This window comes from Lepidochelys olivacea, assembly GCF_965140295.1.
Source record: "Lepidochelys olivacea isolate rLepOli2 genome assembly, chromosome: 4".
NCBI classification, from domain to species: domain Eukaryota; kingdom Metazoa; phylum Chordata; order Testudines; family Cheloniidae; genus Lepidochelys; species Lepidochelys olivacea.
The window spans coordinates 63,899,858-63,917,874 of NC_140414.1; the positions used below are offsets into that span (position 1 = coordinate 63,899,858).

The following is an 18,017-nucleotide window of genomic DNA, read 5'->3' on the forward strand; positions in this document are numbered from 1 at the left end:
CACCCCTGCCAAATTTCAAGCTCCTGCTCCAAAACATTGGGGTAATAGAGCTTTTCAAAGAACAGGTCATCAGAATTTTTTAATGTGGGCAAAACAACGTATTTTTCACTAGCCTCCTCATTGGAAACTGCTGAACTGTTTTGGCTGAAGTCATCTAAAATAATTCAACCTTAGACAGACACCTGGGATGGAAAATTTCAGCCCAAGTGATTAAAGTTATAAATTATAAGCCACTACTGCAAAACCTTCCAAAGTGAGATACAAGAGATTATACATTTGAGTATAGGACACTGCGGGTATTATAAATTCAGACATCTGAGTTGTAGAAGATCCGTTTGAGAAGAGATAAAGCATGGTCTTGTAGTTTAGGCACTAAACAGACTTCTTTCGCAGACTAAAGCAAGTCATTTAAAGGCTCCCATTGCCTTTACAAGGATTTGGATCAGGCCTTTAATCTGTTTGTGCCTTGGCTCCCCATCTGTAAAATAATGATAACACTTCCTACCCTTTGAGGGCTTGTATGCTCTTATTGTTAAGCAATTCAGAGCAGGGACTGTTGCTTATTGTTTGTTTGTACAGTACCTAACACAATGGGGCCTTGATCTCCTCTGGGTTCACTGAGTAACAACAACAAACCTCTAGAAATGCTCTATGGAGAGCACTATGTTACTTTGATAAACAATGGCGCAAATAAATAAATAAATAAATAAGAAAAAACTTATACATTTATAAATAAAAACTAGGGAATGGTCAACGTGCACCTCCTGTGAACCATTTACTGTGCATATTAATTTTTAAAAGTAGTTAACAACTATTTGATAGACAAATCCTATCACTCCACCATGCACATGATAGTGGAGAGTCAGGCAAAAAATTAATTTAAAAATAAGTAAACAGACTTGGTTTTTAAATGCAATTATAATTGGTCAGTTCATGTTTTCATTCAATAAACTATCAGCCTGAAATTGTCAGTTTAAAAAAAACAGAGAAATTATAAGGCTTAAAAATAATAATAATATTTATTTATTGGCCTCTCAAATTAAAAATGAGGGAATATTTCTTTTCAAATTTGTTTTGTTTTTAAGGAGCCTTCAAGGCAGAATCATGTGCCAAGTTACAAACCGTGCTGAATTAGAGCCAAATTGCAATCCCCCCACCCAAAAATAAGGGTTTATACTATAAACGACTGAACCAACTATGCTAATATGAAAAGCACCACTATAATAAACCACGCATTTATTATAAAGATTCATTTAAATGAAAGTGAGACTCTTTTCTCCCCCCTTAACAACACAGACACACACACTTAACCACTGATGGTGATCCAAAAGACTGCAGTGCCCTAGAAAGATGAATACTAATATCTTAACACTAGAATTGCCCGGGCAATAGATTTCAACTTTGGAACTGCTTTGCAATTACGCATTAATCCCCTCAGCGTGAGCAGCAGGTCTAAGAAGAAAGGATTGATCTCCTTTAATGATGAAACCCTGGCGCCACAGTTTTATTTTTCACAACACAGTGCTGCTGTTAAGAACCCCACTGGTATTATGAAAATTTCCTCGGCAAAGGAGCTCCATCACATTACCAGTGCACCAATTCATCATAACATGCCTCGCTCCTGCTCATCAACAAGTCTGAGTGATGAAAAGATCCAATATTATCCTGACAGTACTTCATGCACATTCTCAATCACACATTATTACAGCATCCATATTAATTTTCACTGACGCGCGTCCTAGGCCTGTTCAAATTAGGCAAACCAACGAGGGGGAGTTGATGAAATACCAGCATAGCCACAGCTCATTGCATTCCAATTTGCATGCAAATGGTTTATCAGGAAAATTCCATTCCCAGCAACCAGCAAGTGAAAAACAACCGTAATCTACACTTCAGGGCCACCATACAGAGCTTAATGAATCGCAAAGAGAGAGGAAAGTGACAGACCTATGAGAGGATCGATTTCCACTGGCAGCTGGTATGGCTGGTCCTGTACAGCACCTTGATGAGCTGAAATTCAGGAAAGAAGATTTTAAAAGTCAGCATTATTTTCATATGTTGGGCCACATAAAAATGATAAATCAAACCCTATATGCAACTGTTTAACCATTCAAGTTTCTTTCTTGATTAAATAAAAAAATTTCCAGGCGCTTTCACGGGCTGCTTATTAAACATTTATTTTAGATGAGTGCTATTCTGAATGTGCGCCCTCATCAACGTCTCAGGTCCTGAGCCATAAGCGATAGCAGATGCTTTACTGGCAACCTCTCATGTCGCAACAAAACAAAATTAAATGGTAAAGAGCACTGAAAACAAAATGTGACAACCATCTGCTGACTGTAGCAAATACTATTTTCCTCCCTTTTCAAAGGGCTGCTTTGAACAGCAAAGCACAACGGACCTTTCAAAAAATTTCAGTTTGTGATGGAGACAGAATCTGCAAGTGACATAATATTTAATGTTTCATCTATCATTGAAAAATACTTATTTGCAAGTTTTAATAAAACTAAATAAATAATTCTGCAGGCCAACATTTTGAATAAATGTCCAAGCACCTGGCATGTCTCTGGAACATTTACCTACTGGATTTTACTTCAACATTAGTTTTCCACAGTTTCAGTCAAAAGCCCCCAAACCCTCTTGGAATTGGAAGCTACTAAAATAGATAAATCATAGGTGTAACATCTCTCATTTCTCCGATTACCTCATAAAGAATAAGCTTTATAAAACTTAATAACATCAGATTGATTTCATAGTTCAAATGCAACTCAACAGCAGTGCTGCAATGAAACATTAATATTTTATGAAACAGTACCAGTTCTAGCCCTGTATAGATGTGCTTTGTTGGACACTGATGTCATAAACTGGTTGATAAAGCCACCAGATTAGTTGAGTGAGGCAGGTGTGGGATTTTAAATAGTAGTCAGTGACAAGCGATTACTTGTCAACTAAACATGCTTTGTCATGATGACTCATAGTGCAAGTATTCCCTGTGGATGGTGCTATGATCACAGTAGGAGATATGGAATAGCTATAGTACTGGCCTCCTACACCTACGCAAAGCACAATTTTACTACTAGATCTAAGGGTTACTACATCTAAGGCTAACTTCAGGTCCTTCCCATTCCAGGAAGCCATATCCAGCTCCCTCAAAAGTGGCACTCCACAATAGACCACAATAGTAGTGGTCAGTGTACTATCTTTCACAGGATTTTTTGAAGTGTAGATTTTTCTCCGGCTCCCTACACAGAAAGAACACTTCTGAAGTGCCTCACGGTGTATACAATGACAGTGGCTCAGAAACCTGTCCTACTGTGCTGCCGTTTCTGGAGAACAGAATATGGAGGTAGCTGTCTGCAGGCATTTGTTGCTGGCAAATAGATCACCAACTAGCACACGTATGGAGAAGTCAAAGCAACTCCTATAATTTTAGAACATCCACCAGATATTTTTTCCTGAATATTACTGTTGAATTTTATGCATTCTTGTAGAGATTTTTAATCCATTGACTATTGAAAGTATGTTTAAGGTCACATAGTAGCATGGGAGGCTGTTGTCATATTCTTTCCATCCAAATGCGGAGAGTATTATCCACAGTTTTTAGTTATGTCTTTATCAGCTATTTAGACAACATATTTTGTTTTTGGTTTCTTTAGAGCTTCTTAGGTGGGTGAAATGGTGCTGGAATAAAGCCAAGAGTTTTCCAATTGGACATTGTTGATCAGTGATTTACAACAGCTGGAAAAGAGCATTGGGGTCATCTGGCTTTCTTCAAAATGTAATCAGAGGGATGTGGGTCCAAATTTCTTTACAGGAAACCAGTGATGTAGACATTAGCCTGGTCCAAACATTAAAAGATTGTCCTCTATTTAAACTATTTGGGAAGAAGCTATATTTTTCTTCATAGAAATCCTCTGACCAGCTAACAGTTTACTGCAGTGCCATCAGAAATGAATTGCCTTTTGTGGGTCTGGCTTGAGGCTGCTGTAATTATGGAATGAGGATGAGTCCCCTCAAGGATTAGAAAATACAGGAATTCAAAACAGAACTGTCTATATGTTAATGTCCAACAAACTACAAAAAGGATCATTAAGATGAGTGATCTTGTTTACGGATATGTTGTTTCTTTTTTATATTGGCAAAGACTTTCAAGTGTCTAGTGTTTTGGATTTTTTGGGTGTCCATGTTACAGGGGATGTGGGCATTCTAAATATTTTCAGTTTTGATTTCTGGTTGTGGTTTTCATAACCAACAAGTAGGAGCTAGCAGAGACCAACTCAGGAAAGTTGTGAATTCTTCTGTGGCAGCAGTACCTCCCAGACATTAGAGAGGTTCCCTCTTCCATAATCCGGGCACAGGGCTGAAAAGGAGGTCCAAGATGGACAAAAATTTCATCAGGAACAATTGAGGGCTGGCCCAGAGCCATGTTCCTCAGGTACTGGACAGCACTGCCTTGTGCTTTACAAGTTCTTTGTGCTGAGTAACTGTTGGAAATATATTTAGCCTATTGGATGCTTGCAAATATTTATGATGATAATAAAGTGGTGACCTGTTGCTTATATTTTCTTGGATATTGCCTGTTAGCTTTGGTAAATAATTCTTTCTCCTGAATAACTTGTGGCTTAGCAGAACTTGAATTGAGCTGTAGCTCACGAAAGCTTATGTTCAAATAAATTGGTTAGTCTCTAAGGTGCCACAAGTACTCCTTTTCCTTTTTTGAATTGTAGTGTTCAGTTGCACTTTAGAAAGGTCATCTTTGTCTAACTGCAATGAATACAATGTACCAATGAACTGGATTAGCATTTGCAAACAGAAATTTACAATATTTCTACTGCTAATTTTGAAACAAAGCCAACTGAAAAATACCACTTGGTGGTGGTGGCAGTTTCTAATGCTAAAATTTCTTTACTTACCAGGAAGGTTATGCCACTTGTTCACAGCAAATAGCCTGTTGGCAGTGACTGTGATCACAGCAGGAGTTGCCAGACCAGACTGGGTGTTGGCTGCTACATGAGTGACAGGGGAGTTGGATGGGAACTTTAGAACCATGATAACATCCTGTTGAGCTTGGTCTGTGAACATCAATGGACTCTGCAGGAGGAGATACTGTTGAGTGGGCAATCAAGAACCCAAACACATGGGAAAAGAAAAGATAGGGAGGGGGAAAGAAAGACAGGACAGAACAAGAGAAGTAAGACTGAATTAAAATAAGCAAGAACCAATAGCAGCTGCAAGTAAATGAAGTAGCAGTAAACAGGCTAGTGTAAACAACTATTTTGCGTGGACATCCTTCATGTATGCCATTAAGGTAGCAGCACTGCAGAAAAGGAAATGATCTAAAGTCAATGTTTGCTGCAGGTTCCATTAAAAAGTTTCCAATTGCCAGTCTCTGGCAAATGCATTATCTTCCATATCTACAGAGGTAGCACATCAAGGAAAGTAACCAAGAAAGTGAGAAATTCCTGCTCCCAGAGACCATCCCAGGCTCCATTTAGTTGGCAGACTAAGATTTTGACAAGCCAAATGAAAAAAAAAAGCAAATAAATAAAACATATGTGCATACAGTAAATGCACGCACTGTGTGTATTTATGTTGTATAGAAATAAGATTTAAGCAATACACAGACAATTATAACTCTGTTTTAAGCCAAACATAATTAAATGTAATTATAAAGGAAACATTTATAAAGTGGACAGAATCACGCAGACATCACCCTATTATGTTGCAAATACCTTTGCTTCCTACAAAAGCCAGAGAGAGGAAATAAATCTAGATTCTCCCTAGTCCAATCAATATAATAGTTTTGTTTTCAATTTAATTAATTAGAAAGTTTATAACTAAGACCCCCAAGATCACTGCGAATGTTAAAATCAAATATTGATTTTCACAGATTTGGTAAATCCATGTAATTTGAATGTTAAACAGTTACAGATCTGAGAAAGTAACTGAACTTAACAAGTTTGTTTTCATTAATACATGGTGCACCAAAAAAAAGTAAAAGCTATGATGACAGAGTTATTACTGTATTGTCCACTGTCATCCATATTCCTTTAGTATTTCTTCTTCCCAATAACTAAATTAATATCTTTATAAAAATATACTGATCAGTACACTTGGCTGTTTTCTACCTGCAATGTTCCAGTACATATATGCATATATATATGTGTATGTAAGTGCATACATTTAATATATATTTATACAGAACTAATAAAAGAAATTAAATACATTTGCATTTTTATTATCACGCCTTTTAAAAAAGTTATTAAGAGTACTTAGAAAAACATATTGCACTCTGAATTCCTATTTAGTCTTTGCATAAAGGTGTAAATAAAAGCAACTAATAAGCTACCCAGACACGCTTCTGAACAAGTGGCTAAAAGCCAATCAATATTATGAGTTAATCCTCCCTGGATGCTCATTCAATTAAAGGTGTCAGTAATGCCTCATCTGATGTGGCCTCAATTAAATCCAGCTATCTGATGGTGTGAAAACACAGGGGGATACAGCAACAGCAGCAAAACCAGACATATAGGCAGCCTTCGTGTGACTGCTAATTACTACACCTGGTGTATATTATGGCTTGTGCACTTAACTGCACATGGTGGCTTTAATTTCTGCTGTATTCACAGACAGAGAAAAAAACCATTGAAACTTCAGTGAATAGTACAATGATTACGATGATAAAGCATTTTTATGTGTCATGGAAAAAAGGCCCTCCTCCCTATATACTACACTATAATCCCAATTTTTCCCCTCATGGAAGCCTTACACTATTTTTTTAATTATTAGAATAACAGTTTGTAAAATTATATGTTAATGACCAAAGGAGATGGTAAAGTAAGAATGTGAACCACAACTTAGTGTCTGTATGTACAGCTAGAGAAGTTAGATATAATTAACTTCATGAAATGTAACTCCTTTCATTAGTTGCCCAATATTTACTAGGGTCATCATCATGTACTATACTCTGATGAAACTGTACAGTCCTTATTACACAAACTGCCTGGTACCGCACCAAATTTATTCAGCTAAACCTGTGATCAGTGACAAGGAAGTCAATAGACACAGGCTGGTAGTTCATGGATAAGAAGTTTTAGGTCTATTAGGCTCCTATTGTACATAGTGTAAGTCATGATATATAAATTTTATGGTTTTGTGTGTATTTTATCTAAAGGCTCTTCCCGTTCAGGGACTTTTTTAACCCTAACAACATAAGTTTCACAGACCCTAAAAGATAGAATTCCCTTGTTTATACTTATTTTTAAAAACCACAGACCATCTTTGACCATTAAGGGAATGTAACATATAGAAACTCATGAGTTAATAGAATGTTTGGTCCATTCTGTCACAATATAATTTAACACACTTAGGTTCTGAGTTCTATGATGACACATATGAAGTTATTTTAGACCCTGAGGCTGCATATGGCATAAAATTTAATTGTGTTAATAAAATTATATTTACAAACAAGTAGAGGTAAAATAGAAAGCATGTTAATACTCAGTGCCTGGACGTTATCATCCTAGTGTTATTGCAAAACACATTAAAACAAATTCTTCACTATGCAAGTTTCAGCTCAAGAATTCCTAGTTTTTAGGGGAAAGGTTATGGCTGGGAGAAAAGAGTAGAGGCTCCACCTCCTAAATCCAGAGCTCTTGGGGGATCTTCCAAAGGCTGGGATAGTCCCTTGTTTCCAGCTTAGCTGGCTCTCACCAGCACAAATACGCATGGAGATGTATATTTTCAGGTACTCCCTTCCCCAGGTACCAGCTCCTGGCATCCACCTCAGGAGCTGGTTTACATGACAGAGCATAGTGGCTCCCAGTCCTTCCCGCTCCCCACCCATAAATCTTCTACACAGGGTTCAGCTTCTGGGGGCTCTTGTCTTCCCCATAACATTTAGCCTGACTCCACTAGTTCAAGCTCCCTTCCATTCAGAGAAAACAAGAGAAGCATATGGGCCATAGATACTAAAACCCAGATCCTATAAGGTGCTGAATGCAATCTGAGAGGTTCTGAGATCCGTCATCTCCATTAATATTCAAAGTGAATTGTGGATGCTTGCACCTCAATATAGTCTCACAGGATTGGGCTTGAAATGCTGAAACATTTGGATCCACCAGTTCTAACACATTAGCAAATTACACTGACGAAGTGTTTTTAGGTAACACTGATAAGTTTCTGTACTGTGAATTGGCACAACCTTTTTAGCAGTCAGTGAATTAATAATATTCAAGCATTGCATACACTAGCAATGACTGATAACTCAGAAAGTTGTGTTTATAATTCAATGCACAGAATCTTAAATCCCCCCCACCGCCCACACACCCCCCAAAAAGAAAAAAATCTGAACATTTAAAGCAACAGTGCAGAAATAAACAAAAGTGAATGGGTCACAAAGAGTTAATATGATACATACCACCTGCATGGCAGAACTTCTTGGAGGATGTGGCTCTATGAGTAGTTGGGTAGGGGTCTGTCCAAAACTTCGTATTTGAGCTTCAACAGCCTGGAAAAGGCACAGGCAGGTTTGCATGTTAAGAGGTGCTAATTACAGGCAATAGAACCATAACTGTCACCTGAAAATGTCATTCCACACTTCTGGCTTGTTTCATGTTGAAAATCAACCCCGTGTGTTCACTGTGGGGCTAAGTGCTTGGCACTGGTACTGAGAATGAGGTAATCATTTTAGAACTGTGGATGCTATTTCCATGAGAAACTCTGCAAAACCTCATCCTGCTCAGTGATATTAAACAGAAACTGGCTATTATAATCAGTAACCCTCCTTATTGGCTCCATTTCTCCTTTCTAACACTGGCTTATCCTTCTTACGTCATACTTCAGGAACAAAAGCTAATCTTTTACAGGTACTAAGAAAGCCTCCAACTTTTTGTTTAACTTCAAGCGTCCAGTTTCATGTCAATAATTAAGACAACAAAAAAGGGTAACAGCACGTATTTTTTCAATATATTTTCATAAAAAAGGAAGACAAATTAATTGCAGGGTGCATTATACTACTAACAACCAATAAGAATGTAGAGGAGATAGAACTGGAAGACAAAAAACAGCACAAACTTTAAATAAGTTCTACCATATATATTCATCAAGAAATATTTTATTTAAATTGCCAGAATCTTTCTCTCTAGACACCTAATCACTTTAAACAATCAAAGGAAATGCAACCTCATACTTTGCTATTCTTTTAAGTAAACATTTTGAGATGTAAGAACCCTGCCTGCCTACGTTGTTGATCTAGATTTTCTGTGTTTACACTATTGGTCTAAAAGAAACTATGGATTTTGAAAACCTTAAAGCCTGATTTTCAGAAGCACCTATTCTCTGAAACACCAGGCCCCTTAAAGTGATCCAAACAGAGTGCCCAAAAATCAAGCACCCAAAAAAAGTAGTCACCTTTGAATGTTTAGGCCGTTATGTTTATCCTCTTCAAGGCCTCTATTTTCTAGTTGCTTCACACAAAGACACCCCCCCCCCCCCCGACTTCCACAGAAAAGGCTCTTAATGCTTCTACTGCTTACCTGGCACTTTGTATTTTTTAACCACTGGTTAATATTTCTGTGATGGCTGAACAACACCTAGTGAATTTTCTCTAGTTCATTCATTTCAGATAAGGATAAATTACTACTCCGAGAGATGACATAGCTCAATGTAGAAGCAAAAAAAGCAAAAAAATAAACGCTACCTGAAGCTCTTTCTGAAGATTTGAGGTTTAATTAGATAGACAGCCTTATAGAACAGAAATGTGCCATTCCAAAAGTATTTGACCTTACTGCTAAGGTAATTTTTTATATATATTTGAATAAGCTAAAACAAATGTTGCAAATATTCTGGGGACAGATTCTGATACCCTTACTCATTGAACGCTCCCAGTGCAATGATTTCATTGGGATTGCCCAAGGAGTAAGTGTCTCAGAATCTGATCCTAACCATATTAAAGCTCAATATCTTAAAAACCTGACTTTTAAAAATACACACACACACTTGTGCTGAGAACCAATGGGCACTTTCAAGCCACAACACAATCACAGTCCAAAGCCAAATTGACATATCTGCCAACTGGTGACCAAACACTGCAACATGCTAAGCCAGTTAGAGTCCCTACTCTCTAGTGGTTGACATGCTACGTTTGAATGTACTCACAACTGAAATGAAAAGTTGGACCTTTATGGATAGCAGCTCTCTTAGGTGAACCCGAAGGGAAGTGGTAGGAGCAGTGCTAAGCAATCCTTGGCTGCAGCTTATTATTTGCATATGAAACTATTTAGGACAAAGCTGTAGATCCTATATGAATAATGAACTCCTTATAAAAGATAAGGGTCTCAGATATAATGCAAAACAAGTAATTTGTTCTTCAACCAAAACAGTGTACTCTGACTTTTAGCCGGAAGCGAGCACTAGTTACAGTACAAGCCCACAAAAATGGGCTTCAAAATGGATAAAATGATAGAAAAATGCTTCTGGCCTGTCATTTTCCTGTTACATTGTTCCACAACAGACCTACACAAGTTCCACCCTTTCCCACATCACAATCCTCATGCAATGCCCAGAGGAAGGATGAAAGAGTTTTGTCACGCCCAACATTCTTGGTGCATCCTTTAACGGCTATCCCCATAATAGGATGGCGCCACTACATACCACCCTCCCTGCACAGCATCAGGACTCACAACCCCCTCTCCCCTCACAAAGTACTGGAAACAGAAACCAAGAAAGAAAGAAAAGAAAATATCTACTGCTAATGCAGCACACTGCACCTACAGCCACCACACTGAACAAAACTGCACTAATTCACACCTTTAAAATATGTTGATCAATGAAAGATCAGTGGTCAAGAGCTATTCTCCAGTCAAGACCTCATAGCAGTTAAGACTCCCACCTTCACTCAGCAACACAGAAATTCTGTTCGACAACACTATACATCTACTGTTGACCCACACAATCCTCTCAGGATACTTAAGATATCACACTCCCATAATACAGGCAGGGCAGCTGTCCTCTTCCCATCCAGCCTTAAAATGCAGAAAAGGATCTCCAGGGGTTGCAAACATTATTTGAATATATCCACTTAACCTGCGTGTCAACAAAAAAAAGTCAGACTTACATCCCTCTAATCTACAGAGCTCCAAACAAAAGGTCTCCTGTTGGAATGGACAGAGATGCTGATCATTATGATGGGGACTTTGCCAAGGATCATTGCCCTGGAAGACCTCAAACTGCATGCGACCACACACACACACTTCCCTGAGGCTATGGCCCAAAATCTTCTATCAAACTCCAGGCAATATCTGGACCGTGCATATAACCTGGCACACACTAGACTTGATCTATGGATTACGAGCTCACAAAGAGATAGCCCCCCTATCCTGAACCAGGCACATTTCCTCCTCCAACCAGAGACAAAATTCCAAATACCCAAAAAGTGCAACATCCCTGGGCCTATGTCTGTTAGATTATGGAGTCACTTAAATTAATATTAAAGTCATGCCCTACCAAATAGCCAAGGAGAAAAAGATCTGTTGAAACACTATAACCATACGCATAGTACAACCGCCATAGACACACTGACACCACAAATATCCTCTTTTCTCCAATTTCTATGTTTTCTGAAGATCTGTGACAAGTGAAAAAGTAGGAAAGAAAATTTGGGTACTGATGTGTAAATTGAAGACAGTAGCAGACAGATTTCAGCACAAGAAATGCTTGCACACCTTCTCCACAACTGTGAGGGAAGGCAAAGAATTTTTTTCTTTTCAAACAACTGCAGCCTTTTAACTACAACTAGGAGAGTTCTTCAGCACAGTGAGCCACTTAATAATCCCTGTTTGCCTCCAAAAATCATTCCAGAAGCCAGCATCACATGGTCTGAAGAACTGCAAGCTATTGCATAGCATAGATCAACTGAACCCAGGATGACCTCCCCAAACAACAGAAAGTGTATGATGTCAGGACTGGAATCAGTCTTTACTTTTCCCATTCACATACCAAAAGAGACACTTGAAGTAGGACAGGGCATTTTAGCCATTAGTTGCAAGTCAGACTTCTGCTCCTCTTGGTAAGGGAAGATCAGCTAGAATCACATGTAGCCTCTACTGAGAGATAATTAATGCCTCTGTTGAAATGGAAAACTTACTACTCATCTTAGAGCATGCAACAGTTTGATCAGTAGTCAAGAAATCATCACCTGACCTTCTGGATCTAGCAAATTACAGCTCAGCATCTAACCTCACTTTCCCCGGCAATTTTGATAATGACTTTAGTCATGCTGATCGATGACTTCCTCTTCTCAGTTAACAGCAGGAGGATATGTGTTCTTGCTAAATCTCTCCATAGCATACAGTAATGTGGATAATTATGGATATTAACTATTGTAAATAGAATTTAAGGAAATGATGATAGATAATTTAAAATATCTTCACAGTTATAATTTTAGGATGCTTTAAGGTGTTATTAAGTGATAAAGCTTTCGTTGTGAGATATTAGTATCAAGCTCCCATCATTTATTCATTAAGTAAGATGAAATTTGTGTAGCTAGCATGGTGAAACTTTCTCCAAGGCGTCATGTAACTGGAAAGAAACAATCTTTGTTTGAAAAATTCTGTTAGTACCACATATTTTTATCTCTGAAGACATGTTGCATACAACAAAGTAAAAGATTGCATTGTCCAATATTCTGTTCCACTGCTTCTCAAATATCTTAGCAAAATAGCCTTCTTCCTGTTAATCTTCTATAACAAATAACTTAGGTATGGTCATAATTGTTCCAGATGCTGTAACGTGTAGTAATAAAGTGAAACAAGTGATACAAATCCTTTACAACAATTCACATGATACGTCTCTCAGCCCACTTTGACTTTATATCACAAAGGATTTTTCACATTAATTAGAAAACCTATAAATTAATTTATAAACACAAGTATTATGAGCACAATTTCATCAGTCAGCGGATTCCATTTGTTTATAATGGTAACCATTTGCTATATATTCACAATCTTTTCTTTTCTCCCGCACCTTTCTTTGGCAAAATTAAGAGAGAGGAAGAGAGAAGAGAAAAACAAATGATGACTTAGCTTGGTTAAAATGTAGTTTTTGGCTACTGTATAACACTGACATTTCCAGTCTTTGGACACATTTCCTGATCTAACTGGGAAAAAAGTTAATTTAATAGTATGCAATACCAACCAAGCAGGGCTGTAAATTATTTTGGGAAGTGGGTGGGGGTTGAACACATGGATATAGTTAAGGTAAAAACAGATGTTTGTTACTTTTCTTTGCAGAAACACTCAGAAACTAAGTCAAAATTGCTTTTTTCATGTTTATGTCTGAAAACTATAAAACCAAATATGAGAGAAGGAGGGTGGAGGGGGAAATGGAGGGATACAGAGAAAGAGAGAGGAAGAATGCAAGCAGCTCTGAAGTTTTAAACTCAAATCATGAAAATGATGAAGGCCCTTCAAATGAAAAGGCAAGTTATAACATTAGATTATCTTCAAATTTAAAGTCCCTTACGGAATCAAGTTAAGAGTTGGGTTTTATCAGTCATACAGTGCACACTCAGACACATAGCAACAAATTGTCTATGAGTCCAACAGCACAGCATGTCCATGTGAAAATGTGCACCGAATTTTGCATGCACAATTACAATAGTTATACTCCTATTAGTCTTATTATATGATAATGCACTGACAGGCAGAATTGGAGACCACTTTCTGAAAGTGTGCTTTTATATATCTAACTGCAAGCACTTTCAGTTACTTCTATGCCAGTAGGATTTAAATGCCGAACATTTGAAAAACTAGGTGAAATAACATCAAGCATGTGTTAAGTCCAGAAAAGGCTTTGGGTTCATCCTTCCTCTTTCCACCCAGCATTTATGCCCAGGATATAATGGTGCTTGCAAAAGTAATTACTTTGGCTTTTTGCCTCCCTTACCTCGTCATTGAATATTCAAAAAGGTTTATGTGCATATTCCTCAGTGATTTCTATTGGCTTGTGCAATATGCAACTATGATGGCTTGCTTTTCCTTTCCTTCCACCCAGATATTGCTTAACAGTACTAGAGAACACTGAATATTGGAGAGGTTTCCATTCAGACAGTGAAACTATGTGGCCTAATGGCTGGCTGACTAGCTTTGCTCCCCTTTGGGACCATGATTAAAATCAAGCTTTGATAATAGTGATTGAAAAACCATTCTGATCAGATAGTTACTTAAAGGTTCTAAGTTAAGGGTCTTAGTTAAATTCCTCATGAACTACAATCTAGATAACATTAACCATGGAGAACAAGCATGGTTCACAACAATTTGATAAAAGTGCTGGAAACAGGCTGAAGATTAAAGAAGAGAATGTCCTCTCCCTTATTAGATCTCAAATCTACCAGATCACAATTGTCAATAATTGGCAGAAATAAGCCATATATTTGCTGTGTACTGGCCCTGGTGATACACTATACTTGGTCTTTAGTAACTTTAGTAGCTCAGTCCTTTTATTTTAATAATCACAATTCCTTTACCTGGAACAGCTTAACTATTCATCTAATTTTGCTGTTTTAAAAAGAATGCAGAATTTACATATTTTGGCGTAGAACTCTAACAAGCAGAAAAAAAGGAAGGGGTGGGGAAGGAAATGATGACAGATCAAGAGTTACACTGTATTCTCCATAGCTTTGTGACATTCTTATAAAGCATGTGTTATGTCCTCCCTCCAGTATCTAGTCAACATAGAAGATAACAGCTTGCTACTGATGCCAGGTAACCAAGTTACCATTTTAGTTCAAATAATAGAGGTCTGTACTTGGATGTGGAAACCATGTTCAAACCCTCCTGATAACCTCTAAGAGTTCATTGGTAACAACACTCTCATAAAACAACTATACATTTATTTAAAATATTACAAATGCCCCAAGTCTATGGCTAAAATTCTGCATTGGGGATAAAATGCTTTTAAAAAACTGTGCAAGCCACATTACATATGAAACCACTGTCAAAAGGCAGAAATGAGAACTAACTAATGTCAAATGGACCACAATGATTATAGCATAAATTCCTTACATTCTAAAAACAAAAACTAAACTAAACTAAACCCCAACCAAATCACACCACATACTTGGTGTTGCCTTAGATAAAGCTTTTATAGAAACTCCAATTATTTCTCTTAGCTCAGAAAAGTTTCTATACTTGCCTCTTGGGAAACTACTAACTTTACTGGTTGTGTATTATTTTTCAACCCTTAAATATTAAGGCCTAATTTTTTTTCAAAACAGTTTTGCATTGTTAGGTGCTTTTTCTTATACCTGGTATTGTTAGTATCAAAGAGCTGTACATAAGCATATATGTTGTAACTGAAGGGGAAAGAAAAGTATTATGATGTACTCAGCAGTTTGTAAAAAACACTCTAAGCATACTTTAAAATACTTTAAAAAGTCTGCTGTGACAAAGCAACCATATATGAGAAAGTTATATATTTTTAGCTAGACAAATTATTAGTAGACTATCTAATTACATGGCAGTCATTGAGGTAAAACAGGAAATAATCACAGTTTGTGAAAATATGAATAGATTTCCCCATCAGGGTCACGTAAATTGCTCCAAGCTGAGCTTATACATTCCAGGCATATTAAACTGAGGCCTAGCACAGCCTCACTGCAATCTCCAGTTCATGCAGCTGTCCATCTACTACAGTGTAATCCCAGCTGCCAATCTGAAAGAAACCAGTTAGTCAGAGCAGACACAACCAAGAGAAACAAATGTCACTCAATAATGTTCAGAGGCACTGGGTTCATGGATAATTTCAAACAGTATCTCTGTCTGGAACACTGATGTGCTCATTCAAAACACCTAAATCTCTGGCTACTGGAAATAAGCAGATAAAAAAGTAGAACTAGAAAAATGAGTCTGGTAGTACTTCAAAGAGACTGACAAAAAATGGCACAAGAAACCAAAAGAAATTAAGTAAAAAACCAATAGCTGGGCAAAAGTGACTAGATTTAGTGCACACAAAAATGTAAATATTTGTGGGAGTGGGGCAGACTACATCAGGAGATTAGTGATCACCATATCTCTCTATATAAAACAGTCACACCTTTTGCTCTTCTTAAAAAATGGACACCACCATCTATAACATAGTTGGTGCAGGTAAGAAACCCCAAGACCGTACTAATTTCTAGTATTAATCACTCAGTTTAACGAAAACCACTCTTTTAAATGGTTCAGTAAAATAAAATAAAAAATGCTTCTTAAATACGATACACCTATGTGACCCTAAGAATCCCACAATGCCAACGGGCAAGGGGATCACAAGAATATCCTCATAAGTAAGTTCTGGGTCACAAAAGAATATTATGTGAGGTCTTAAATAAAAGCCAGGATCTCACTGGTTCAATAATATTGTCGTGAAATGCATGTACAAACACTATATAAGGAGTTATGTATGTATACTAAAAATATGTTCCTAAAGCTCATATCATTGCAGCGTTGACCAACAGGTTTCTGCCATACAAAAGATGTTTATCATCTGTCTCCATTGGTCCACATGTAAATTAAGCTTTGTAAATTAACGCAAAGGGGAATCATTTACATACAAAATCAGTGGGGGGATGTGAAGTCACTAGGAAGGCAGCACAACAGAGAATAATCTGAGAGAGGGGTTAGGGGGGTAGGGGGAGCATGCCATCCTGACACTCAGGAACAATGAACTTTGGAGAACATAAGGTGAAGGCAAAGAAGACACCCTTTTATCCTACACCTAAGTAGTAAATGGACAGCACATTTCCATTCATGAAAACAGAATCTCAACAAGGCTTGTTTGAAATACTGCAAAGGATATTTGGGTTGTGATAAAGTTCTTCAGACAGGTTAGCCTCTCTGTTTAGTCTCTAGTTTTCTTATCATGATTTTGTTTTATAGGTAACCCTGTTGTTCCTTTATCTTTTTTCACTATTTCTTGAATCTTGAACCTTTGACAATAAACTTATTGTTGTTTCCACTCTAAATATATCTCAGTCCTGTGGTATTGTACACGGAGATGATCCTGAGTTGAATCATTAAAGCTGGTATATGCACTGTTCCCTTGAAGCCAGCAAACCTAGTATTACTGTGAGTGTTCAGTGGATAAAGGCCTGGATGCTACAGCGGAATGTTTCAAAGGGGTTTAGGAACTCCATTACACCTAATGTTAACTTGCAATGGCAATATAAGGGCTGGCATAGCCCAGAGAAGGTTATTTGGGTGGCTAACAGGCTGGTGGTATCAGGGAGCTGACACCCACTTAAGCACCAGCAAGTCTCCCTATGGCTGTGGGGGGGGGGGGTGGAGGGAGAGAGTGATGGGGCCAGTGGGTGACTCTCAGTCCCGGGTATCCCAAGAACTGTCAGAGTCTAGTTACAACTAGAGTTGTCTGAAACTTTTCCAAGAGAAAATGTTTTCATCAGAAGATGCTGATTTGTTAAAATTTAAACATTCTGTTTTTCTTTCAAAAAAACTGAAATGAAGTATTTCAATAAGGTCAAAACAGAAGGTCAAAAACATTTGACCTTATCAGAATGGAACATTTTGATTTTTTGTTTTGAAATGACTTTGTTCTGAAATTTTATTTTATAAAGTATAAAATAAAAAGTCAAAATGCGATCATTAATCTCACAATATAGTTTGCACTATTCCCACAAATATTTACATATTCTGTGCACTAAATCTCGTTGCCATTGCCCCATCTATGGATTATTTTACTTTATTTTTGAGCTTCTTTTGGTTTCTTGTTCCATTTTTTATTCTGATTTGGACAAAAAAAATGTTGCAATAGCAGAATTTTCTACAAACTGGAAATTCCACTTCCTACACAGCTGTAGGTACAAATACTAGCCATTAGCTTGCAGTTTCAGAATTTTCAGAATCTGTGAAAGCTAAAGACAACAAACTATGAAAAGTCAAACATTTTGGTAAACAGAGAAATACAGTTATTTAATCTCACATCTACATTACTTGATAGTTTAACATCTTGATTGCAAACAT

General features: G+C 37.4%; 1 protein-coding gene across 2 annotated transcripts in view; it reads right to left on the bottom strand.

Moving 5' to 3' along the window:
• The window catches only part of LRBA (LPS responsive beige-like anchor protein), a 560,210-nt gene that overhangs the window by 37,921 nt on the left and 504,272 nt on the right, over positions 1-18,017 (bottom strand). For both annotated transcript variants that reach the window (XM_084626698.1, XM_084626699.1), the window contains 3 exons: positions 8,420-8,509; positions 4,914-5,106; positions 1,948-2,010 (listed from right to left, as the gene is read on the bottom strand). In XM_084626698.1, coding sequence (XP_084482824.1) covers positions 1,948-2,010; positions 4,914-5,106; positions 8,420-8,509 — 346 coding nt within the window. The remainder of the gene's footprint in view (positions 1-1,947; positions 2,011-4,913; positions 5,107-8,419; positions 8,510-18,017) is intronic.